Here is a 25395-nt window from a genome sequence, read left to right on the forward strand (position 1 = left end):
ATGAAGCCCACAACTCAATTCTTGCAACCTTCCTGGAAGTCATTGAATGACAAGACATGTCACAATGGGTGAGTGAATGAATGAATGTATGACTCAAAGAGAATCACCAACAACAGACAGACACAACAACACAACCCTATTGTTGGAGTTGAGTTTTTGCACAGAATGATCTTTGTTTGAACCAATTATTGAGAGGTGGTTGAGATGAGGTGTTTGATTGATCCAGAAGTCCATCGTGATCACCCCAACAAAACAGAACAGATATGTATTTTTTATCACCTGACCAGGGTATTGATCGTCATCGTCATCCATCATTCAGTCTCTTTCATAGTTCCAGCGTCTCAAACATACTTACGAGTCGTGTCACTCATACCATACCAATAATACCAAGAATTCACCAAATGTTGTCCATCTCTCTCTCCAAGTTAGATAAGTCAATCAAATAAACAATAATGATATAAGAGATAAGTGAGAGACAGAGCAAACATGGTTGGATGACCATCCACACAAAGTTATTGATCATCCAATCCAACATACACACAATCAATCATCAATCTTATTGTCATTAATGATCACACAGCACACATCAATCACATGTTCACTTACACACCTGACACTCACACACACTGCGCAATCAATCTAAACAACAATGTTACAACCACTGTTCAGTGAGATTGTGTTGATCGTCACCATGTTTGGACATGGCGAATGAATGGAGATGAACACGGGTAATGCGTAAGACACATCTCCATCTCGATTCGCCAGAGACGCGTGGTGGATGGGTATGTAGGTGCGTATTGCGCATCATGTTGTGGATAGTGGATGTTGGATGTCAGTGGCGGCATCACTGGGGAGATAATCAATCAATCAATTAACTTGATATATACTTGCAGTCAATGAATGAATGAATGATCTTAGACTGGTTGAGTATATATCATTGGCCTTACAACATACTAATAATACACTCACTCCACTCCACTCCACTCCATTCACTCCATTCACTCCACTAAAGGATAACTAACAACAAACAAACTATCAGGTGACAGCCAATCGACTGTGACTGACGACTTGGACACGACGGCAAAGAGACGATGGCGATGACCACAAGTGTTGTTCTATCACACAATAGAATGAACTGCACAAATCCATGCAAGCAGCAGTCCATCATTGATTATGATTGATTGATTCATTGGGTTGTATTGTTGTAATGAACCGATGGAGATGCAAAGACGATATGCTTGTTTATTGATTGATTGATTGATTGATGCCACTGCAGTGTTGATGTTGTTGTTGGCGACAAGTCGATCCAAGCTTTTGTTGGATCCCTGCCTGAGACCTTCCATCTCCAGACTGCACATCAACCTCACCTCTCATCACTTCTCATCAGCTCCTTTCAACTACCTACATTCATTATTAATATATATACTCTCTACCTAAACCAAAGGGTATTTCCTTTTCTACTACTACAACTACTACTTGTACAACAATCTTTAAATCTATCAATCACTCAATCAAACGGAACTATTCCATTCCAGTCACAAAATAATTATAATATATAAAATATAAGATGGAAACAAAGACATTATCACAATCAATCAATCAACATATTGGTGAATCATATAATGGAAAGGTGTACAAGTATCATGGTACATCATATATTTACCAGGCCAATCATCAACGTCATATATCAAAGTATTCCAAGAGGAAGGCAAGAGATATCCAAGCTCAATTGGAGTTGGCCAGTCATCATGCCAACAATCTCAACAACCTCAACAGCAATGGACAACAACCAGAAGTAGTGGCAGATGAGGCAGTAGTGGCAGCAGCCAATTTAAACATCAGTGGCAATCATATTAGTAATGTCACTCATATTCAATCTGAGCCACAAGGACCTAGCAACACAAGCCAAGAAGATAGCATACTTGGTGTCAGTTCCAAGTTCAAGAAGATGACTCTCAATGTATCAGCTTCGACTCAGAAGTACCTTGAGAAGCTTGGTGCAGCTGCAGGCCAGACCCGTTCGCAAAGAACTGACTCCAACGACATTGACGAGTTGAAGCTACTTCTTCATCAGCTCAAGAAGGATATGAGGGCCATTGAGAAGGTTGGCAAATCAATCATAGAGTCAACTCAAAGTATGTACATAAGTTATGCCAAGCTTGATCTCTCACTAACTAACTCATACTCAATCAATCAATCAGAGGAGACATCAGGTATACTGTTTGGAGAGTTGATCAAAGGGTTTGGAGAGGGTGCATTCAAGTCAACGAATGAGGGAATGGCATTGAGAGAGCTTGGTGAACATATTATGGGCTTTGAAGAGGACCGCATGGAAGAGAAGATGGACAATGTTGGAGGGATGGTCGAGCCCATGGTTCTATTCTATCGCGAGGATCTAAAGAAGTCCAGAGAGCTCAAGAGGGTATGTTCGTGTGAGCCCACTGGTATCATTGCAATCTGATCAATTCACTGACTAACTCCGTCAATCAATTCCAGAAACAAAATATGTGTAGGATTAAGTTTGAACAGGCCACGATGAACTTGAAAGAGACAAAGAAGAAGCATGACTTGTTCTCCAACAAGATGATCAATGCAAAGAAGGAGTTGGAGGACTCCAAGAACATGTATAGTGGCACAACAAAGGAGTTTATGGAGAACATGAATTCTAACAAGGCCACGCTTCAGTCAAACTTGAAGAAGATGATCAAAGAGTATGCCAGTGTCCAAATCGACAGTTACCGCGAGGCCATGGAGTCCTGGGAGGACATCTACGACTCGTTGGACATCATCCTCCCCGAGGACGAGGAGGAAGAAGAGGAGAATGTGACTGCCAAAGCTGGTCCAGGTCAGAAGTAGTCGCGGTCGCAGTCGCAAATAAAGATTAATTCGTATTGGAGATAATATTGTCCAACTCTGTGGTTGACTTGTTGTCCAATAATTGATTGAATATACGATCGAATGTCGCGCTGTCAAAGAATCCTCCGGCAAATTGAAGTCCGAGACATAGGTAGAGGTCGCTTGCTATTCGTCTAATGTCATAGGACACGTAGTCAATGATGATCAGCAACGAGTCAATGGTCTTTGGTATGTTTGAGAATGAGTTGTCTTTGAAGTACTCGCTGACCAGTGTGAGTTGATTGACTGATGGCGGTAGATTGCGGATGGTGCGAGCGTTCTTATACTTGCTGGTCACTGTCAGGCTGGTGACGGAGGGCGGGATGGCATTGGGAAGGAACACCTGGTCGAATGTGTGGCCAAATGACAGTGTCTTGAGTGTGGTCGGAAGCACGCCAGCTTCTATCACCTTGTTGTACTTGTAACCGAATCTAAGTTCCTCCAACTGTGAAGGGATCGATCCTTTTTCCAGCGCAGTGTCAAAAGAGAATCCGAGGTCAAGGAATCGAATTAATGGTGGCAGTGCACCGGGCTCCAGAACTCCATTGAATCGCAGGCTTAGGTTCGTGAGCGAGCTGGGTAGCACGGAGATGGATGGTGTGTGAAGATAGCCAAGTACCAGCGTTGTGACGTTCTCCCCAATAACACCTGGCACCAGCTCCTCAACATATGGGTCCAAGTCCAGTGTTGTCACAGAGGCGGGCACATCACCAGACTGAAGGGCCACCCCACCCGGGTTGGAGATGGTGAGTGACTTGATGGGATTGTTGCCTCGCAGGTATCCCATACCATCCGATGGATATCCCTTGAGAGAGGTGACCGATGCAGGTATTGACCTGTGCTCAGCCATTGCCCAGTCCTCTGGCAGTGTGAGGTCAATGAGTAATGGCGGCAGTATTCCAGGTGGCAATCCATGACGGTACAGATATCCAAACTCCAGTGTCTGAAGGGAAGAGGGCAAGGCTCCTTTTTCCAACGGTTGATTGAATGAGTCTCCAAATACCAATGTTAATAGCGAGTGAGGCAGAGATCCAATTGCTATTGGTTGATTGAACTCTGTACCCAATCTTAACTTTGTGATGCTGTCGGGCAAGGAACCAGCGTCAATTGGATAATTATACAAGTCACCAACACTAACATATGACACATTGGATGCGATCAATTGATTGGTGAGCTTTGTGAATGGATGAGTGAATTGATCCGACAAGTACAATGACTTGACATTATTCGGTATAACAATGTTTTGATCTAAACTGATTGAGTTAACATCATTCATTCCGATCCAATCCAATCCAATCATTGATATACATACCATAGACTTCAATGTAATCATTTAGATCGAATGATTCTTTGGGCGTGAAGTGACTCATTCCATCAATAGAGTCTAGGAATATCAGTGCACAGTCATCTTTCTTCTCGATACAGTTCTCAATCAATCTGCGGTATGAAGTCAATGCTTTGACCTTTCCACCTTGATACTTGAACATTGACATCAATACTAAATAAGTTGTGAATGACAAGTATTGTTCTCTATCTCTAAACCATCTCTTACAAACAAGACTAAAGCATATTCTATCAATATCATTATCTAGAAATGATACTATATGTGATAACAATAAATGAGATAGTCCAACTAACTTGTTTGTATCATTGTCATTGGTACATTGTATTGTAGTTGTTGTTGTTGTTGTAGTTGTTGATGTTGTATCACTATCAGACATGTAATGTATTATGTGATTGATTGGATGGATGAATGAATGAATGGATGAATGAACATGTGAACATGGCTTGGATGAATCTGAAGACCAAGTTGGGAAGGTTGAGAAACTTGGAGTTTCGGGAACAACCCTTGCCCTCAACCCTCAACGAACTCATTCATTCTTTGTTGTAATCTACTTTATTATTATTTGTATATATATATACTGACTACTTGGGAACAAATATAATGGATGTTAATCGAACGTGACTACCGAGTGCAGTGAAAGTGTAGAGGTTGTTGTTTACGTTGGGACTTAGTATGATGTCATAGTCTGGTGATGTTTCAACTATTGCACTTCTAGAGATGAATGGTAGAGCGAATGTAGCAACATCAACACCGTTCTTGGACATCTTTAGCGAGTTGGCCACCTTGGAACCAGTGCTCACACGCAGGTACAGGTCAAATGCTTGGTTGGCAGTGTGACTCGACTCGAAGCGGAAGGTTATCGAGCCATTGGCAGGGATGAACATCGTGTGCAGGCCAGGACCATCGGCATCAACCTCAAACGTGCTGCCATTGACCGACAAGTACTTCTGCGCATCAATGACAGTGGTGACCGACTTCAGCACAACATTGTTGGCAAAGACATTGGATGGCAGCATGCCGACAGTCATGGCGTCAAGCGCGGGGACTGGTGTGCTACGCTCGTTGACACCCCAACCAAAGACGGTGCCAACCTTGTGCGCGGGCACCGATAGGCTGTCCCTGATACGGTCACCCAAGGCACCGTAGAAGGAGTTGCAAAAGTCGTCGGCAGGACGACAGCGTCTATCCAGACTGATACCGCCTATTCCGTTCGAGAATGATATCATTCGCGGCAACTGATCATAGTGGAAGCTGACGTTCTGTGTGTTGGATGACGGACCAAACTTGATCTGTTTGATCAATGTAGAGTCAGAGTCGTCAGTGATGGAGGCACCCACCTCCACACCCTCACGCTTGCTTGCCGCGGTCATTGGACGACTACTGGTGTACACTGGTTGGATGCTGTAGATCATCTCGTTGTCCTTATGTGTGATGAACAATGTTGCCAACTCGCCACGGTATTGCTCCTGCTCAAGGCCCGACCACAACTCTTGGAGACGATCGTATGTTGGGCTCAGGTAGTCACTCACATTCTCCGATTCAATGATGTCAGGGTCGATGCTGTAGCCAATGGTGTTGGAGAATAGGAAACGGACGCGCTCAGCATGGAATCCGCGGACCTGGGCAATCTTTGGGTCAAGGTTGTACCACATGGCGACAAAGTCCGACACAATGGGGATGAACATGCGGCGATACTCTTGGTAGTTGTCGAATCGTCCTGAGCCGTCAAAGTCGCCGAGCTGGTAGATCTTGTCCTGGGCATCGCCGTACACCGTGCCGAGGGCGTGATAGGCGTAGTCTTGGACGAGGTCAGAGTAGAGCGTGCGGTAGGTCGTGATGTTCTGCGTCGAGAAACCCCAACGTGTGCCCCAACGAGCAATGTCGGTCAGCAGGAGTACGTGTGATGTGGCCGCCAACGAGAAGATGGGCAATTGCTCGAGTGGCTTCTTACGGAACTCACCACCAACGGCGAGCATATCTTGGAGAAGTGCGGAGAACTGGTCGATGGCATAACGGATGTTGATGCCATTCTGGGGGTTCGTCGGGGCAGCATTGAACGCATTCAAGGTGCTCGTGAACTCGAGGGCGGCTGTGTAGACGTATTGGTATGGCACTGGACTGATCCTCATGGGGTCCGATGTGTTGGTACTATAGAGTCTGGACGATGGATCAACGAATGATTGGAGAAGGTTGGAGTAGTCTCCAGTGACATCGACCACGCCCGTGACAAAGGGGTCCTCGTGTGTGGAGACATAACGCCAGATGGATGTGGCGAATCTTGTAGAGACTAGTGCGGCACCTATTCCATTGGTGTACAATCCGTTGATAACCCGGTTGACGTGTTCAAAGAATGATGGACCCTGGTCTACAAAAGTTGGGAAAGTATAATTATCCAGGGCAACCTTTATATTCTTAACAAAGTCATCATTCTCCAACAACCATCCTTTCTTTGTCTTGGCTCCATACTAATAATAATAATAGTTTATATATATTTCAAAAGTGGAAAATAATTAATTAATGTTAATTACAATACAGATTGTCTGGATGGATGAATGGATTAAATATAATACTTACACTTAGGTCGACATGGACGAGCCCGAATATTATTATAGTAATAATTATTATTTGTTTAAACATGGAATAATATTTGTAATATTAATTATTTTGAGAGTGATAGATAGTTATTGATCCAAGGGTGATGTGAAGTCATTCTAATCATTCAATCAACGTCCAGAGTCGTCCATCATGGGTTTGTTAGATTTTAAGTCGATTGTGAAGATGATGCGACCCCTGACCTAACTTACACAGAGGAGGCCTTTTGGGGGTTGCGCAAGTTGATTATTCGTCAAACGAGGAGTTGCATAATCTTGATTTAGCGAGGTGAAGCCTATCGATACAATGGACAATCACGTTCTATACAACCTTGCACTACTACAATAGGTGTCTATTCTTTTGATTGATTGATTAATTAAACAGATGATCGAAGGGGCTTTTTAGTTTGGCTGGACCAAGGCATGCCCCGCAATTGACCTGTTTGATCAACCACTCAATTCATTAACCAACTATTGGTCAGTCTACACTCTATACACACCTTCACAGAGATATAATTAGATTAAACAGGTGTCTGTTTACAGTAATAGTCAGTCTTCATAGTATTACGTCATATCGATTCATGTTCCAATGGTTGTACAACATCTTGCGAATGCGATATTCAAGAACTCATGAGTGTGGCCAACCAACCAGACTCTGACGAACGAATCGATACAGAATGAATGAATGCCTGATTGGTTGATTGATTGATTGTGTGACTCTAGGAAGGATGATGGGTCACCTGACAGTACTCACTTTGACAGGCCTTAGTGTCGTGTAGTGTAGTGGAGCTGTGTAGGCTACACACGCCATTCAATCAGACAGTCAATCATTCAAACAGGGTACATGAAGTGATCGATCAATCATTATACTTCTGGATCATCATCAAACATATAATTAAACAATGAATAGGAAGTTGATAGGTTTATTCCTAGTCGCGCTACTGTGTATGCAGCTGGTTGTCGATGTAAGTACTCGCTCACGCTCACTCACTCTCTGGTTCACTCACTCACTCACTGACTCACCTTGTTGTTCAATTCCAGACACATGCTGTAGTTGCCAAGAAAAAGAAGAAGACAAGAGTGAAGAGAGAGATTGACCAGGAGCTGACCAAGCGCCAATGGTACAAGTCTGCGGTGGAACTCACCAAACAGATGGCTGCTGACCCAGAGTACTTTAAGGACCCCGATGCCGGCGCACCAAAGTTCATGGAGGGCATCAAGGCTGCAGTGGTGGGCGCCTCCGCCTTCATCCCGGATGTCGGTCCCATTGTCAGTCCAACATTGGACGTTGTCTGGTCGGCCTTCATCGAGAACACCCAGAGCACACCGTTCAACGAGGAATGGTTCTTGAGCGGCCTGCGCGCGGTTATTGGCGAGGAGTTGGTCAAGTTTGACCTGACCGACATCAAGGCCAAGCTCGACGCCACTGGCATCCTCATCACGACCTTTGCCGACTACGTTGATGACTTTGCAACTTCTAACACGGAGGGCACGCGCGAGCAGGTGCGCGATGCCTACAACGCACTCGAGACCGGACTGCGCATGCATCTGGCCGGCGACTTCAAGAAGGCTGGCTACGAACTTGGAGAGTTGCCAGCTTTTGCCATTGCCGCCACCCTCTACTTCATGCTTCAATCCGAATTCCACAAAAATGCCGCCGCTTGGCAGTTTGACGCGGCCACCATCAGCACTCAGCGCGGCTACTTCACCAAGTACCTCAAAGAGTACACTGACTATACGCGCGCCACATATGACACTGCCGTCGCCAGCATTGTCAACGCGCCGGACGATCCACACGACCCGTACACCTCGGGCAAAAAGAAGTTTGACAAGGTGTTGTTGCTGCGTCGAACACTCATCCCGCTCGTCTTTGACTACGTCTCTATGTGGTGGCGCTACGACGGCCTGATGTTCCCCAATGGAACGTACGGTGAACAGGTTCGCAAGTTGTTCACTCCGACCGGAGGCTACGCCGTGGACAAGAACAGCGTGCCCAGCCCTGCCGAGTCGGGCGGCGAGTACTTCTTTGGCTACCTCAGCTATCAGAAGCATGATGAACTGTTCACGGCAGGCCGCTTCGAGGAGTTCCGCGGCTTGATCACCCAGGCTCAGATCAAACATAACAAGGAGTTCATGCTGGCCATCCGTCGTCACTTTAAGGACCCTGGCAACAAGAATTTTGTCATCCCATGGTATGGCAGCAAGAACGCCCCCGACGACTGGGTTGTCAAGACCATGGACTTCAATCCAACTTATTCGGACCAGAGCATCTCGCTCACCAGTGTGGCCTTCCCCCTGGAGATCGCCTCCACCTCCCCATCGTGCAAGTTTGAGTTCTCAGTTACTGGCGGCTCATACCGCGAGGAGACCTGTCACGGCATCTTCCATCCCACATGCGAGGTCAGCTATGCGCAGTGGGACCTCGAGAAGACCACAGACCTCAGCGTGCCCGGCCACAAGATTGGCGATATCTTCACTTGGAACCTCAACCCATTGATCATGTACAACAGCTACGACGTGGTCGATGTGCTCCAGGTCGGCTTCGTCCCTGCCGACGTCTTTGCCCAGAATGTGGCCTTCAAACGTCTGACCACGATAATTGACGCTCAGAAGTACTTTGAGTACTCGGGCACCGTGACCTTTGCCAAGGACCACGTGACCATTGGCGCCCACGCAATGAAGATCAGTGTGGGTGGTGCTCTGCGATTCTATGTCGAGTCCCAAGACTTGGCCAGCACCTTCTCCATGGGCTTCCGTGGAAAGTCGTCTGGCGGCATCTCATTCGTCAACATCTACAGGAACCTCGATGGAGTCAAGACGCTGGTGGTCTCTGGTCTCATCGGTAGTTCAACTTCATATTCAACATTCTTTGATAATTATACTCCAATTCAGTTGAAGAAAGACCCTTACAAGAAGAAGGAGTACCTTACTCTTGAAGTGGATGGTAGTGATCTCTATCTAAGTTCACTAATCTTTAAACCAATCGATTATATACCTCCACCTTCGACATAATTAATTAATTAATTAAATAAATAGTTCAATCCAAAGACGTGATTGCACAAGTCGTTGTGTGTGGACCCCACAAACTTTGATGATCTGATCAAAATGTTCAAAATATCCAAAACTTGTCGGTTGATCTCACGTGTTTTCTTGTTGACATCAACGTCAATGACACTATCATACGACATCGGAGAAGGCAGGTCTGTAAACCCGACATCCATCCCAGGAACCATAACCCAGAAATCACAATGTCATCAACAAAAATGTCGGGGTCCACCTAACCATCGACGCTTCTTCATTCATCCTCATAAACATCATTGTAAACATTTATTTACATCCTCATAATCCATCGATCAATCATATTTATTATTATTATTATAAGAATGACAACTAAAGTATTATTTATCATAGTTATAAGCCTGCTGGTGATATGTTGTTTGAGTCCTGTTGCCAACTCATATGGAGAGGAAGATCAAAGTACACCAGGACATCCACTTTGGAATGAGCGTGAAGCTCATGTACTTACAAATGCTCTAAGAATTAGTAAGTTGAACTGAAGTAGTAGTTGTGGACTCCAACTAACTAACATTGACTGTTATAGATCCACTACAATACGCCAAGGTGTTCTATGAGTCTGTGATGGGCGCGCCAATTGGACCAAATGTGTTGACCCCTGCCAAGTATCCACCAGTTCATCCAATCTACTTTGAGTTTGATCTGATGCATGCGTCGTTGGCACATGACAATGACATGATCACCAATCTGACTTGCAAGGTGTCTCACAGTGATTGCAATGGAACATCGATGGGTGATCGCCTAAAGAAGTTCATCAGTCCGACCTGTAATTCATTCCTCGGTGAGAACATGGCCATGGGCATGTCTGGTGGTCTGTCCGCCAACAACTTGTTGATATGTGAAAAGGGTGCGCCACCCTGTCTCACTGACGACCTGCCATTCGACAAGATCGGACACAGGGACAACTTGATGAGTCTGCAATATCGCGCCATGGGCATTGGCTTGATGCCAGGTCAGGCCAAGTCCCAGTACTCTTACTATTGGACGATGGACTTTAGTAGTTGTCGCGCCAACATACCTACTGGCTTCCCAGTGCATGGTGGTTCGCACACGTTCATCAACTCTAGTGTCGTCTACATTACCAACTATTACGATGTCTACGGATCGTCCAATGTTACCGAAGCTTTGATCCACTTCTCCAATGGCCAGACCTACCAAATGTCTTTGGAGTACAACTCCGCCGCCAAGTTTGGCCAGCTCTGGACCTACAGGCCGGCAACTGTTACTGAGTGTCTTGGCTATAGTTTCGAGTTCAAGACAACCAATGGTACCTACATCTATCCAACTACTGGTCAGCTCCAGACATTGACCAAGTTGAGCAGTCCTTGCAAGGCTTGGACCAGCAACACTCTTCCTACATCCTCCACTTCCGCTCCATCCACCACCACATCGTCTACGACTGATCATCCAAACTCAACCATGTCCATCCTCAATTCATTCTCCTCCTCCATCTCTCTCTCTCTGCTCTTGCTCTCTCTCGTCATCCTATCAGCCTCTATGTAAATAAAGTTAGTTAAGTTAAGGTAATAGGTCAGCAGGTCAGTGTATAATGTATTATTATTTGATTGATTGAATGATTGAGTGTTTGATGGGGGACTGTACAGCGACACTTCTTAGAGGTAACAGGTGACAGTTGGTGGGTTCCACCAGTTGTTGTTCAAACCGTCACTGTAACGGATTGGGATGGCGGCCAACTCGTCGGCGGTCAAACCATCGAGGCAGTTGACACTGACGGTGTAGAACTCTCCAATGGTTGGGATGTTGCACTTGCTGTAGACAGACACTCCGCAACGCTTGCAGAAGTGGTGCAAGGCGGCACCGGACAGAGTGTAGACGGAGCAGGCGTCGGCACCAGCAACCAAAGTGAACTCCTCGATGGCAACACGGGCATTCCAGGATCTCTTCTTCACACAAACAGTGCAGTTACATCTACCAGTGGCGGACAAGTCGACATTAACCTTTACCTTAACATCACCACAGTGGCAAGCAGCAGTGTGAGTCTTAAGAACTGGGGCAGGTGCTGGGGTAGTTTGGACGGGGATTGGCTCAGATGACATTGTTATTGTTGATGTTATTATATATTTGTTTGTTTGATTGATTGTTTGTGTTGTTGATTGAATGATGATTGACTTGTGAAACTCAAGTTATATTTATCCTTTAACCCTTTGATGTTCATGAACATGTAGAGACATTCAAGTGTAAGAGACATGGCGTTGACCTCTTAGTCTCGTTTACAAGAAAAAAGATCTCTCTGGATGTAACCCAAACAGTTGAAGACTATCATGAATGATCTTCGGAGGGCATTCCATGTGTGTTTCCCACACCACACTCGACCTCATGAAGTAGTGTTCTACAACCCACAAGTCCTCGTCCCACCCCCTTTTCCCTACACTACGATATCTTCGCACATACACAAACACTTTTTCATACATATACACTTACACTTAGAAATACACAACATGTCACACAACAACGAAGATAGACTTGACAGCTCAAAGCCTTTGGATTCGATCGCACCTTACCCCCAGCCACAGCCTGGATTCAAGAGACACGCGATTTATGTGGAGCCATTGCAGAATGAGCATGATGCAAAGGTGGAGCTGGTCATCGGCAAGACAATGACATTGGACGGCAATAGACATTGGCTGGGAGGTCAGCTCAAGGAGACTAACCTCGACGGCTGGGGCTACACCTACTACGTGCTGCCACAGGTGGTCGGACCAATGTCCACCATGATGTTTGTGCAAGGTCCACCCACCGAGCAATTCATCACCATCAACTCGCTCGAGCACATCAGATACAACAGTCGTTTGCCAATCGTTGTCTACGCACCAGAGGATATGGAGGTCAAGTACCGCATCTGGAAGCCATCCGAGACATTGTCGACTGCCCTCGTCAAGTAAAGAGTTGGGCTTGCACCGGTGCACAATAAACAAACTAATGTATGTTGTAGTTATAACTTGCCTTAACTTTGTAGTAGTCGTTTATTAGGTTGTCGCAACGAATAGCAGTCTACATGTCCACCATCGCATTGACAGAAGGCAATCAATCATTCAATCGTCGATCGATCAATGTTGGCCCAACACTTAGTTGTATCCACCTTGGTCGCCAAACATTGATGCGATCAAATCATTGTTTGGATTGATGTCGCCGAGCCACTCGGGATGATCCTCCATCAACCAGTTCCAGTACACTCCAGACATGAGGTAGTTGGCAATCTGGTTGGGATGGAAGCCGTCACAGGGCTCGATGAGCTGCCATGTCTGGCCGCCCTCTGCAGTCCAAATGGCGTTGATCTCTGGGAATGGGAACTCGTAGTACTGCATATCAAAGTGCGTGTAGGTGTAGTTCTTGATGATCTCGGGATACACGGCAGACAGCTCAACGGCGCGAGCAGTCGTCAGGTCGCGGACGGTCTCGTTGGAGTTCATCCAGCCCCAGCATGGACTGGCCTCGAGACAGTTGAGGAAGTCGTACACCTGCTCATAGCTTGCGCCAATTGGATGTGTGCGGTTCCACAATGTGTCCCAGAGAATACGTCCGTCGGCCAGACCTGTGAACACAATGTGGGAGCCCATTGGGAGGATAGTGTCGAGGTACTCCAGGGTCCTGAGGGTGTTGTTGGCAAACTCGGCGGGTGTTGTCATATGGTCGAGGTCGTGATGGCCCGAGCACACGTCGTTGCCAACCAGCTCGTAGAAGAGGATGACTGGATGGTCCTTCTCTTGGTTCCTGGCTACGCCAAGAATGTTGCCATCGGCTACGTTGCCAGATCTGGCGCCATTCACTCCAGTGTTTTGGTAGTCGCGATGGTTGCACAGGTTCCTCTCGCGAAGACGGTGGTAGACACTGTCGATTGGACCAGACTCGGTGGTGTTTGACGCCCAGGCGGTGATGGCACTCTTGTGTGGCCAGTCCAGCTCGTTCTCGAGGATGCCAACCATGCCCTGGTAGGTGGTGGAGTTGATGTCGGCGGCAGTCAACCATTGAGGTGGGATGGAGAAGTGTGCACCGACACTGTCACCAACGAGAATGATTCCCAGCTGGCCAGATGTGCCACAGAGTTCCTCCTCCCAAGCCACACCCTTATCATTGACACCCTTGATTCCATTACAGTTCCAATCAATCAATCCATTATGAGTGTCACCAATTGTACCTGGATAGACATCACGATCAATGTCATCACAGTCCTTTCCACGCCAGCTGTAGCCACGCAATGTGCTATCCACTAATATAGATTGATTGATTGAGTTAGTAATTGAGCGGGTCTGAGCCGACACCATGATTGCTAACATACATGAATACTTGTCTCCATCGATATCCTCCAATGGCACGTGGTCATTGCCAAAGCGGTTGAAGAGGTTCTTGATCCAGTCCCATGGATTCTCGTCGAATCTCTGCATCTCAATCTGCTCGAGTGCTGGACGTGGCTTATATGGTCCATTAAAGACAGAGGTAACATTGTTGAACAAACGACATGATTGAACAGTGCAGATGTTCATGGCATGGCATACTTCATCACTCTGTTGTCCATGGATTGATTAGTCATACATTCAATCATTCAATCATTCAATCATTCAATCACTTACATGTTTGTAGAGCATGAAGTATTGGATAACTTCATCACCATACTTCTCAACAAGGTAGGTACAGATTGGAGAGATCTTATCTGGGAAGAACTTGCACACCTCTTGCATGGACTTATCAATGCTCTGCTCATGGATGTCAGAGTATTGTTCCAAAAGAGTAAGAAGCTATGTTATTTGAATGAATGACTATGTGTTAGATGATGGAGTCAGACTGTAGACTAGCCAAGGATACTTACGATTGTACAGGCGGCACAGGGGATACCACCTCCAGCACGACCGCCACCAAGCATTGGTTCGAAGGTAGAAAGGTCAAATCCACCAAAGGTATTTGCAGGTGATGTGGCTGCGTCGGCGACATTCTGGACCAAGTGTGAGTTGGTTTGGTACTTCAACACTTTAGGTGTTCGACCAGTCAAAGCATGTGTGGACTCCAACAAAGTAGAGGAGACCATCAACAATGCCAATACAATAGCATTTAAAGTGTTATATCTATACATTATCTAAATATATTTGTAATAATACGTATTATAATAAATGATTGAATAAGATATATATTTATATACAATGCGTTTGATGGGGGAGGCTGCAAATCATCGTTGTCTGGATCGATTGATAGAGCTGAGTCCTCAGCTCGCAGTCCCAACTTATTAACACATTTACAAAGAGTACATTGGAGGTGGATAATTGAGATACCAACAAATATCTGTTTGGAAATTTCACAAGGATTGGCAATGCTGGTCCCAATCATTCCCACTTTCGTGTGCTCGCGAGCAAATCTTCAAGTTTGTTTCAAGATGGAAGGGTTGGTCAAAGATACTTTATGTTCATGCACCATAACATGCAACAGTGACTAACAAGTAATAATAATAATAATATATATATATATATATATGGTACAATATATATCTTTAAGGAAGTGATGAGATGTAGGCAAGAAGATTCTTGAAGTTTGGTGTACCAAGTCCTGATGCTGGATCCCATCCAGAGGTGGCAGTGTATCCGTATTTGGTGCAACACACCTCTGTACACATGTTGTTGCCAATGGTTATGTCATTGAAACAGTTGGATGGAGCTGCATAGAGTATTGGATTGAGAAATCCAAGTGGTGACTGGTTGTTGTTCAATCTGTGTGAGTTGAGCAATGCCACCATTCCCGCGAATGATGGAGCGGCGCACATCGATCCGTCGACCAAATACATCTCGCCTCCGACAAACGTGACGTAGCTGTGGCCCACCGCCGACACATCTGGATAGCCGCGATTGGACGAGTTGAATGACCAACTTGGAGGCAGAGGTATGCCCCATGTCAGGTAGCCCTCTACTGCTGTCTTTTGATATGATGGCATGGGGGAGTAGTCCGAGAAGCCACCTCCAGATGTTGTGCTGGCATTGGGGTATGACTGAACGTACTCCAATGTTGATGTCGCGCACTGATGCTTGGAGCAGATTGGTGGTTGGTCATTGCCCTGTTGGGAGTTGATGATATTGTCGGTGCCCGACTGGACCAACATTGTTGAGCCGACAGTGGTGATGTATGGCGATGAACCAGGATAGTACGAGGACATTGGAGAGGCATCATTCAGACAATTGTCGTTGTACTCACCTGGTGCACCATTGTCACCAGATGCCGCAATCAATGAAATGCCGCGCAGACCAATCTTCATGAACTCTGTGTTGACTCGCTGGACATACTGCATGGGCGTGGAGCCATTGCACATCTCAATGTCACATTGATCAATCTCTGGGAATCCCCATGGCAGGGACACGACCAATGGTGCAGGGTCCATGTTGAACAGATCATTGGAGAATTCGTACAACCAATGATTGGATGTCCAGTACCAGATCTCTGAACCCTGGGCCAAGGCACCTCCATACTGAATGTCGTACAATGGTACGAGCTGAGGAATCCAATGATCTTGCTGACATTGATTGGTGGGATGTCAGTCTCCTGTTCAAAGCTTACCAAGTCCTTGTTGCTGTACGACATGTCTCCCGAGCCATGATAAAACTCGATCAAAGCGATTGAAGACTTGTTGTTACTGCTGGCGAATGGTGATGGAATGCCGTAGACATTCTGGATTGTCTGGGGGATGACGATGCCAGGGTCGACCTCCCCATCATTGGTCTCACCAACTCGACGCGAATGTGGCTCCTTGACATAGGGCAACTCTGTGAGTCCTGACACCATTTGGATAACTTTTGTGAACTGATCGGGGATGGTGTACCCAACTGATGATCGAATGATTCGATGATTCCTCTCGATCACATGATCATAGATGATCATATTAGTTTTGAAGATTCGCTCAACATCAATGACACGGGCTGAAGCTTGGACAACATCACGTAGGTTCACAATGCTAAGATCCATTTATCTTTAGGTACTCAACAACCTCTTCGGAGACCTCACTAGATGGTGAGATAAGATCCAATATTTGATCGATCGACCAATGTTTGCCTTTTGGATATGTGGTTAGGATCACATGATCAATCACTCATTGAATACATACCATAGTTTATAGATGTTGGCACTGAGACGTCAAGTAGAGCAGACTCAAGGATGTCAAGATTGTTGTGTACAAGTGCAATGTGAAAGTTGATTATTGAGTCTGGGTTAGCTTTGGACTTCTCCTCCCAAGGTGAATAGATACTCGTTGAATTGGATCGAGAGAGTATAACAACCAGTATACATAGTATTAACAATCTACTATTCGTCATTATATTAGAATGTATGTTCGATTGATTGAGTGATTGGTTGACTGTATTGATTGATTGATTGATGGATGTTGTTACATCAACCAAACAACAATACTGAGCGGCTCAATCAATCATAATGCTAGAAGGTCATTTTCCTTTGAAAGTGATTAAGAATAGTGATTGATGAAGTCAATTTCCAGGTCCAATTTGATTATGCGAATGTGCCTAATCCAATGGCACATTATTCAACTCTTTGGTTTAATTGACTACTTTGCTTCGAATCCACTCTCAATGTCCCTGACTGTCGAGAATATCTTGTTTGGAAACTCCTGCCGCAGTGCGTCGATGTACATGGCTATTCTTGATCCGACACCACAAATTCTCAGGTGTATTTCGCCAATGCTGCACTCTCTTGCCAGGTCGACCACCTCGGTGATGTTTATCACCTCGTAGTCAAAGTCCAATGAGAGAATCTTGAGGGAGGATGAAGGTGGCGCTCAATCTTGATAACGATATCTTTGTGCCTTTTGCAATTCGACAGGATGATGAGATCGACCAGGCGGAGCGACTCCAATGCCGCGATTGTTTGGACATCATCCAGGTCTGTCCCACGATAGACCGCGAGGTTAAATGAATGGAAGGGTCGTTTGAGCTCTGGCAGCAATCCGATGGGAACCAAGTGATTGAAAGTCTTGATGCTGTCGCTCTGGAGCAGATAAGGAAGAATGTTGCTCACCAGTTCGACATCGCCCAATCCCAACCGGAGCGAAGAGCATGTTGGTGTTTGATCCAAGAACCAGATAAGATTGTCACGCATGCTTGAGTATTCGAAAGCATCAATACTATTCAGATTCAGCGACAACGACCGTAGGTTTGGAGATGAACGGTGAAGTCGTGAGAAAAAGTGACCAGGATAGCTGCCTAGGCTGCGGCCAAGTGCAAGAGAGTCTCCCCAGCTTTCCAGCTCGAATGTCAGTAGTTTCTCGAAGGCCGACGATTGGAACAGGCAGTTGCAGAGGTCTGAGAAGATACAACAGACTTGCTCATCGTTGTCTGTCCTGACGTCTCTGTGTTGTTCACGATCATCGGACTCGTCAAGCTCAATCCTAACTACAAGCCGTTCCAGCTCGGGATAGTCTATGCCGAGGCATTGGATGACATCAAAGTTCTCCGTGAGCTCCTCTTCTCCAAGCGTTGTGTCCAACGACGCTCTGATGTCGAGAGACTTGAGCATATGTGGGAGGAGGTTGTCGCGAACAGGGGAGTGTTGGATATCCCCAGCGAACTCTGTCAGCCCTTCGACGAGGAGGCGGAAGGCAGCCTCGTTCTTTGTTTCGTTTGGTCCGTTTAGAAGTAGGTTATCATTGAGGGTCAGGCATCTGAGTGGCAGTTTGAAAGGAGCATAGCGTGAGGTGAGGTGGGGCATCATCTCTTCGCGGCAGCGTGGAAACTCGAGTGCGTCATTTAGCAAGCGAATAATGCCGTGAAAGGTCCAGCAGATACAACCAAGCGAGAGCGCCCATCGTCTGTGCTTTTTGCCAATCTCTCTCTCTGTATCTCTCCATCAAGCGAATGATGTTGTGGTAGAAAACTTTGGAGAGTATTGTCATTGTCGGCACAACGTTGAAGATGATGGTGTCGCCGTCTACTTGTATTCGCTATTCGCCCTGCAATCCAAACTGACTGAATATATATGAATAAAGAGTGTAACCTAGAATTAATAATATAAAAAGTTTAATAGCAAAGTTTGGTATTTTATCTGTCTGTTTTAAATTAATCCCCAAAAGATTAATAATAATTTTCCAATTGGAATATACTTACTGTGGAGACTACGATAGTTAATTGTTTGATTGTAGAAAAGCTAAAATCTCCCTATTTTATTACCCTCAAAAACGAATTATGAATTTTTTCAAAAAAAACAGTCAGGATGGTGTAGTTGGTTATCACAAAACCTTAACACGGTTTGGGTCATGGGTTCGATTCCCATTCTTGATAAATCCTTTTTTGAACTTTTAAATTTTTTTATTTGTTTGAAAATTTGTTATTCTGCGAGTAGAAAAAATATATTCCAATACTAAATATGTATTATTAAGTGATATCTATCAAAATACTTAAAATTAGATTATTTAAGGTTAATTATTTTTTTAATAAAAATTTTTAAATGATTTAAAGTCTCTCTTTATTATTGGTTGAAAAAAACCTTATGTCTTGTTTGAATTCATAATATTTTTATGGTTTATTATTTTTTTCTGACTTACAAAATTTATTCAACGAATCTGAAAATTGGAAATAAAATCTGATCATGATCCACCTTTTTGCTTGTTCTATAATTATAATCAATCATCAACAATGATTGATTGAAACGGTGTAATATGTATGTCAATGTCAACAAGACAGACATTCATTATTATCATCTAATCAAATACATAACCTAATACCAACAACAACTACATCATAAACATCAAACATGATAATATTGATCAAGACCAGTACCATCACATTCTCACTGGACATCAATCCATCGGATAGGGTGTCAGTGTTGATGATAAAGGTGGCAGAGAGGGCCACACTCGAGCCCTATCAATTCCAACTATCATTCGCTGGTGATGTCATGAGTGATCCAGATGCGCCCATCTCTGCATTCGGTATCAAGAAGGAGGGCACTGTCCATCTCACCGTCATCAAACAACTTGTATACAGTGTAGAGTTCAAAGGTACTGTCTACGAGGCAACAATCGCCAACAATCCAGGTCTTACAATTCACAGTCTAAGAGTGTATGTATATAGTTCATTCGATTGATTGATTGATTGGTTGATTGAATACTGACCAAGCATCACTATACTTGTAGCGTGTTGAATGGACTATTGGTGGGCGTCGAGCCTAACATTTCCAGGATGAATGTGCGCTTGTTCCAAGGCAACAATGTACTGAGCCCTGGAAGTCCTTTGCAGACAACGATCAACACAAGAGAGACAATTAGAACAGAGTATGATGAGTATGTGCCACCTCCTCCATCATTAGGTCGCGCAATTCCAGTGGAGGAGGAGTTGCCACTGGTGTCAAACGATGAGGTGTTGCAACACTTTATCGAGACATCAGTGTCCAATGACGTCGAGGTAGTGTTCTGCTTCGATACAACTGGCAGTATGAGTGGCGTGATCAAGGAGGTGCGTGAGAAGGTGCGCGAGACCGTATCAAGATTGATCAAGGAGATACCTAGCATCAGAATCGGAATCATTGGATTGGGTGACTACTGTGATACACTCAATGCCTACAATCAACTTGATCTTACATCCAACGTTGACAAGCTATGCAAGTTCATCACTAGTGTACCATCCACCAGTGGTGGAGATGAGCCAGAGGCCTATGAATATGCACTGTATGTATCGATGGATGAATTGATCAGTCGGTTAGTCAGTCAGTCACTCACACTCTATCAATCAATCTTTAGGTATAGAGCCAAGTCAATGTCCTGGTCCAAGCATACATCAAAGGCGTTGGTGATGATTGGTGACTCACCTCCACATACTCCATATTACACCAACTTGAACTTGAACTGGATACAAGAGACTGATGATTTGGAGGCCTTGGGTATCAAGATTTATGGTGTGGTTTGTTGCCATGACAGGTACAAGAGCTTCTACAGTGCAATGGCTGAGAGGACCAATGGTCTATGCATCAAGTTTGACAGGTTCAATGTATGTATCTTGATCAAACAATCAATCGCTATCCAACTCATAGTCATACTAACTTATCATCAATCACACACTCAGTTGATCAGTGATATGTTCATGGCCATCTGTTTTAGAGAGTCGAACAAGGCCAAGTATGAGGAGTTTAGGAGTGAGACTGCAAAGAACAACTCATCGGATGCTGGAATGCAACAGATGTTCAGTGACTTGGATAAGGAGAACTATAAATTGGCGCCAATGTATGAAGAGAGTGTAAAGGAGAAGGAGAATGAGAAGGAGTCCGCAGCCGACAAGTTGGAGGTCGGTGGTGAGAAGACCGACGCAGTGGTCGCAGCCAAGCCCCAGGCGATCAGGAAGAGATATGGAGTGATAAGCGATAGCCCGGGAATGCCCGACTTTATATCATTCACCAACATGTCGGACGAGACACTCAAGAACACCAAGATATTATATAGGAGTGTGGGCAGACTGTTCATCAGCAGCGGCCACAGGAACAGCAAGTACAGGAACCCTGTGATTGCCATGGTGATCGGATCCATTCACATTGGATTCGCGCAGATGTCCAAGCAATTGGTGTTGGAGCACATTCACAAGAAGGGCAAGGTAATATTCCACGACTATCGCCAGGACCGCTTTGTCAAGCCACCCGTCAAGAACATCATTGTTGCCGCCTTTGCCTTTGACTCGGTCGAGTCCTTTGAGCAGCTCTCGGACAAGATCAAGGAGGTCAAAGCCCTGCTGCCCAAGACCCCCGTCGTACTCATGGGTCTCAAATCAGATCTGAAGGATCTCGATACCGAGAACATGGGATTGATCGGCAGGATGAGGTCTAGGACAAGATCAAAGTCAATGTCAGTATTGCCAACTACCACTGCTTCCACCACAGATGGCGCATCTACCACCACTACAGCTGTTGCCGTCGCGGCACCAGCTGTTATTGTACCAAAGAGAAGTATTGTCAAGAACAATATTGACATGTTGATGGCCGACTATTCTCTTGATGGATACATCGAGTGTAGTTCAAACAACAAGAGCTCACTCCTCATGGCTGAGAAGAAGGTGTATGAAATATACAAGAAGTATTTGTAAATTAAATTAATAAATATATTATTATTATTATTATTATTCCAACTTATAACAATAATTATCCATATTGATCAATATGAATAAATATTCTTTACAAATCCTGGATGGTCAAGTGAAGACTGGTCTTGGGTCCGACTGACTGGCTGATCAGTTTGGGGTTCGGGAACCAAGTGCCAGCGAACACTGGATTGGTTGAAATTCTTTCAAAAATGGAAGTTGAACTGCATCAAGCTGGGGTTGAAGGGTCGTGGCACTTGCCCTTGTTGCATGATCAACGTCTACACATAATCATAATTCATTAGTAGTTAACTGTTAAGTACAAGTAGATATTATAGACCTAAACAGTAATCAACCAATCAATCAATCAAATCAATCATTCAATCAATATATACAGTGTATTTGTACAAATAGTAGTCATCCAAGTCAAGTCTAGTCAAGTCAAGTCAATCAAGTTTCAATCATGGTATCAAGTGTATACTTCTATATCCCTAATATAATAGGCTATGCTAGAGTAGTGTTTGCTACATTAGCCTTCTTCTACTCATACCACAGCTATGCACACTTCTTTGTGTTCTACGCAGCCTCTGCTTTGCTCGATATGGCTGATGGACACGCTGCAAGATACTTTGGTCAATGTAAGACATAGAGATATAGATTAGATGAATGAATGATTGATTGATTGATTGAACAATGCTGACTCACTCACTCATATTGTCGACAATAGGTTCACAATTCGGAGCATTGTTGGATATGGTCACTGATCGTTGTTCGACCACTGCACTCATTGTTGTACTCAGCCAGTTCTACCCAGAGAACCTCAACCTATATATCTTCCTGATCGTGCTTGACATCCTGAGCCACTTTGCTCGTCTGTACAGCACTCTCATCTGCGGTAACAAGAGCCACAAGGCCGTCAAGGACAACCACTTGGCCATCATGAGGATCTACTATGGCAACAAGTACTTCTTGGCCTTCATGTGCTTTGGTAAGTTGTCTTGTAGACTTGATCAATCAATCGATCGATCGATCAAACACACGGTACTAACCAACAACCATTAATTCATCTTATACAGGTAACGAAGGATTCTTCCTCTTCTCTTACCTCTATCACTTCTTCCCTCATCCAGTGGTCCACGCCATTCAATGGTACATTTGGTTCCCAATCTGCTTCGTCAAGCAGAGCATCAACGTCATTCAGTTCTTCCAGGCCGTCTCTGACATTGTTGAGTTGGACGACGCCAACAAGAGAGCCGAAGATTTGACCAAGGGCAAGAAGAGAACATAAACAACCAAGTGTCTAGCCTAAGGTACTTAGCGCATATACCAATATCCATTCTCCATTATCCAATATCCATTGATTGAATAACCTGGATGTTCATCCATTTAGTCCATAACACATTGTGGATGATCAGTGATCAGAGTTTGGAGGGGTGGTGGGGTTGCGGGTCCAATCGATCGAGATCACAGATATGATTTTTTTTTTGACTTTGAGTCGTCATGGGCTGATCAAGAACAGTACCCACTCTGTCCTTAACTAGATCTCACTGCCAACATTACTCAGTTCATCAACTTGTACATATACAAACATTCATACAAATAATATTATATTATATATATATTGTAACATTATTAAGGATCCATCACACAGTCTTGTGATCAATCAGACAATCAATCAATCAATCAATCACAGCATAATCACAAACAAAACAGACAAACATGGTATTGATAACAAGATATCTACCATCTCCACATGAGAATAATATGCCACAGTTGGAGGGCACTTCAAAGCCTGAACATATTGTGGAGTCAATGTTGCAGACGAATACAGTGGGCATAATCAATCAGATAACGGCATTGGCCGAGCATGCCAATAATATTTTTGCATCACTGGCCAATGAGACAGCCTTGATCACAGGCCGCCTCAACAGACTGAATGAGCGTCTAGCGCCACTGACCCAGTCGCTGCCCCTGGTCGAGGCCTACCACCAGCGCACGCCCATCGACACCATGAACAACAGGGCCCGTGTGGAGTACCACAGCGACCCCGCGGAGAAGTGCCAGCTGTTCACGACCAGCTCGATGCCCGACACCGTGACCATGCTGTACAACGAGAAGTGTCGCCCGCCCCCCAACCTGTCGCAGCTGGACACGTACCAGGAGGACGGCACGCGCTGCCTCAAGCTGTACACCAACCCAGACTTTTTCGTGGACGAGTGGGTGGCCGAGATGAAGAAGAAGAATGAGGAGGCGCGCGAGCGTAAGCGTCTGCGCAAGGAAGAGCGTTTGAGGCGAAGAGGCGCCAAGGGCGAGGCTCCCGAGGTCAAGAGCGTGAAGCGTGTACAAAAGGTGCGCTACGATCCAGAGACTGGCGCCAAGATCACGGTCACCGTGGACGTGCCCATCAACAGTAGGTCGGGATCGTCGCCAATTGTCCAGTCATCAAACTCGGCTGGCGGTGCCTCTGGCAACTACTTGCCATCGCACAACAACAGCGCCAGCTACTCCATGCCCCCACCACCCCCTCAAGCAGGCGCGTCTTCGTCCACCCCTGGCCACACCACGCCTCCCCCACCAATCATGAACGCGCCGGCCATGCCATCGACGCGTCCACAATCGACCTCCTATAACTATCCACCTCCACCTCCATCGAACAACAGCTACAGCAACATGGGCTACCAGACACCGCCACCACAACAACAGGTGCCACAGTCGCGTCAGTCGACCTACAACATTCCACCACCCATTTCCAACAACAATCGCATGGCGCCACCTCCACCCTCGTCGACGCCTGCGCCACCCCCTCCACCTCCTCCCAGCGCGCCAGCACCACCTCCTCCACCCCCTCCCCCTCCCATGATGGGCGGTGGCGGCGGCCTGGCGTCGGCTCTGGAGGCTGGCGGCTCCTCGCTGAGGCCCGCCGAGACCAAGCCCAAGACAGTGGACACTCGCTCCAACCTGTTGTCGGCCATTGTCAGCGGCATGAACTTGAGACCGGCCGATGAGCGCAAGGTACCTGAGAAGCCCGTTGTCGAGGCACGTTCAGAACCAATCAATGTGGCCGATATCCTTGCAAGAAGAATTGCCTGGGCACACTCTGACTCTGAAGATGATGATGACTCTGATGACGATTCCGAATGGGACTAATCCATTACATTATACATTATACATTATTAAAACCTTATATTCATGTTTCCAAAGATCATCTATCTTGGTTGGTTAGTTGGTCGGACAATCATTCATATATCTTTGACCAAGTCGTACTTCGATCTGATCAGATATGTGTTTGAGTGTGTTTGATTGATTGAGTTGTTGGTCGGTAATTGATAATGATGTGATGGTATGACAATAAACATCACTATCACGCAAACAATCAGAAGACGACAAGGATCCGGACAACAATCAAATTCGAAGGATGGCCCTGGTTGAT

The 25395-nt window shown here is 45.4% G+C and overlaps 13 protein-coding genes across 13 annotated transcripts; 7 read left to right on the forward strand and 6 right to left on the reverse strand.

Moving 5' to 3' along the window:
* Window positions 1–1567: 1567 nt before the first annotated feature.
* On the forward strand, window positions 1568–2856 carry SAMD00019534_036700 (hypothetical protein; the record flags this gene model as incomplete). Its single annotated transcript, XM_012904562.1, has 3 exons — window positions 1568–2135; window positions 2202–2422; window positions 2497–2856. The coding sequence occupies 3 exons, from the start codon at window positions 1568–1570 to the stop codon at window positions 2854–2856; spliced, it is 1149 nt and encodes a 382-aa protein (XP_012760016.1).
* A 25-nt stretch (window positions 2857–2881) lies between these two features.
* Window positions 2882–4388, reverse strand: SAMD00019534_036710 (hypothetical protein; the record flags this gene model as incomplete). The annotated part of the gene is made up of 2 exons (XM_012904563.1): window positions 2882–4143; window positions 4208–4388. 2 exons carry the CDS (start codon window positions 4386–4388, stop codon window positions 2882–2884), a joined length of 1443 nt encoding a protein of 480 aa, XP_012760017.1.
* A 433-nt stretch (window positions 4389–4821) lies between these two features.
* SAMD00019534_036720 (hypothetical protein) lies at window positions 4822–6877 on the reverse strand (the record flags this gene model as incomplete). Its single annotated transcript, XM_012904564.1, has 2 exons — window positions 4822–6705; window positions 6815–6877. 2 exons carry the CDS (start codon window positions 6875–6877, stop codon window positions 4822–4824), a joined length of 1947 nt encoding a protein of 648 aa, XP_012760018.1.
* An 856-nt stretch (window positions 6878–7733) lies between these two features.
* SAMD00019534_036730 (hypothetical protein) lies at window positions 7734–9843 on the forward strand (the record flags this gene model as incomplete). Its single annotated transcript, XM_012904565.1, has 2 exons — window positions 7734–7796; window positions 7873–9843. 2 exons carry the CDS (start codon window positions 7734–7736, stop codon window positions 9841–9843), a joined length of 2034 nt encoding a protein of 677 aa, XP_012760019.1.
* Window positions 9844–10214: 371 nt separating this feature from the next.
* On the forward strand, window positions 10215–11409 carry SAMD00019534_036740 (hypothetical protein; the record flags this gene model as incomplete). Its single annotated transcript, XM_012904566.1, has 2 exons — window positions 10215–10374; window positions 10433–11409. 2 exons carry the CDS (start codon window positions 10215–10217, stop codon window positions 11407–11409), a joined length of 1137 nt encoding a protein of 378 aa, XP_012760020.1.
* Window positions 11410–11519: 110 nt separating this feature from the next.
* On the reverse strand, window positions 11520–11963 carry SAMD00019534_036750 (hypothetical protein; the record flags this gene model as incomplete). Its single annotated transcript, XM_012904567.1, has 1 exon — window positions 11520–11963. One exon carries the CDS (start codon window positions 11961–11963, stop codon window positions 11520–11522), a length of 444 nt encoding a protein of 147 aa, XP_012760021.1.
* Window positions 11964–12365: 402 nt separating this feature from the next.
* On the forward strand, window positions 12366–12809 carry SAMD00019534_036760 (hypothetical protein; the record flags this gene model as incomplete). The annotated part of the gene is made up of 1 exon (XM_012904568.1): window positions 12366–12809. One exon carries the CDS (start codon window positions 12366–12368, stop codon window positions 12807–12809), a length of 444 nt encoding a protein of 147 aa, XP_012760022.1.
* Window positions 12810–12992: 183 nt separating this feature from the next.
* Window positions 12993–14947, reverse strand: SAMD00019534_036770 (hypothetical protein; the record flags this gene model as incomplete). Its single annotated transcript, XM_012904569.1, has 4 exons — window positions 12993–14134; window positions 14204–14429; window positions 14496–14660; window positions 14732–14947. 4 exons carry the CDS (start codon window positions 14945–14947, stop codon window positions 12993–12995), a joined length of 1749 nt encoding a protein of 582 aa, XP_012760023.1.
* Window positions 14948–15403: 456 nt separating this feature from the next.
* SAMD00019534_036780 (hypothetical protein) lies at window positions 15404–16779 on the reverse strand (the record flags this gene model as incomplete). The annotated part of the gene is made up of 2 exons (XM_012904570.1): window positions 15404–16393; window positions 16459–16779. 2 exons carry the CDS (start codon window positions 16777–16779, stop codon window positions 15404–15406), a joined length of 1311 nt encoding a protein of 436 aa, XP_012760024.1.
* Window positions 16780–17631: 852 nt separating this feature from the next.
* On the reverse strand, window positions 17632–18618 carry SAMD00019534_036790 (hypothetical protein; the record flags this gene model as incomplete). The annotated part of the gene is made up of 1 exon (XM_012904571.1): window positions 17632–18618. The coding sequence occupies one exon, from the start codon at window positions 18616–18618 to the stop codon at window positions 17632–17634; it is 987 nt and encodes a 328-aa protein (XP_012760025.1).
* Window positions 18619–19647: 1029 nt separating this feature from the next.
* Window positions 19648–21965, forward strand: SAMD00019534_036800 (hypothetical protein; the record flags this gene model as incomplete). Its single annotated transcript, XM_012904572.1, has 4 exons — window positions 19648–19977; window positions 20229–20569; window positions 20642–20888; window positions 20964–21965. Coding segments are annotated over 4 exons (1920 nt in total), but the record flags the coding sequence as incomplete, so codon positions are not given.
* Window positions 21966–22410: 445 nt separating this feature from the next.
* Window positions 22411–23247, forward strand: SAMD00019534_036810 (hypothetical protein; the record flags this gene model as incomplete). Its single annotated transcript, XM_012904573.1, has 3 exons — window positions 22411–22603; window positions 22693–22953; window positions 23042–23247. Coding segments are annotated over 3 exons (660 nt in total), but the record flags the coding sequence as incomplete, so codon positions are not given.
* Window positions 23248–23729: 482 nt separating this feature from the next.
* On the forward strand, window positions 23730–25112 carry SAMD00019534_036820 (hypothetical protein; the record flags this gene model as incomplete). The annotated part of the gene is made up of 1 exon (XM_012904574.1): window positions 23730–25112. The coding sequence occupies one exon, from the start codon at window positions 23730–23732 to the stop codon at window positions 25110–25112; it is 1383 nt and encodes a 460-aa protein (XP_012760028.1).
* Window positions 25113–25395: the final 283 nt, after the last annotated feature.

The sequence above is a fragment of the Acytostelium subglobosum genome (genome assembly GCF_000787575.1).
Source record: "Acytostelium subglobosum LB1 DNA, scaffold: scaffold6, whole genome shotgun sequence".
NCBI classification, from domain to species: Eukaryota; Evosea; class Eumycetozoa; order Acytosteliales; family Acytosteliaceae; genus Acytostelium; species Acytostelium subglobosum.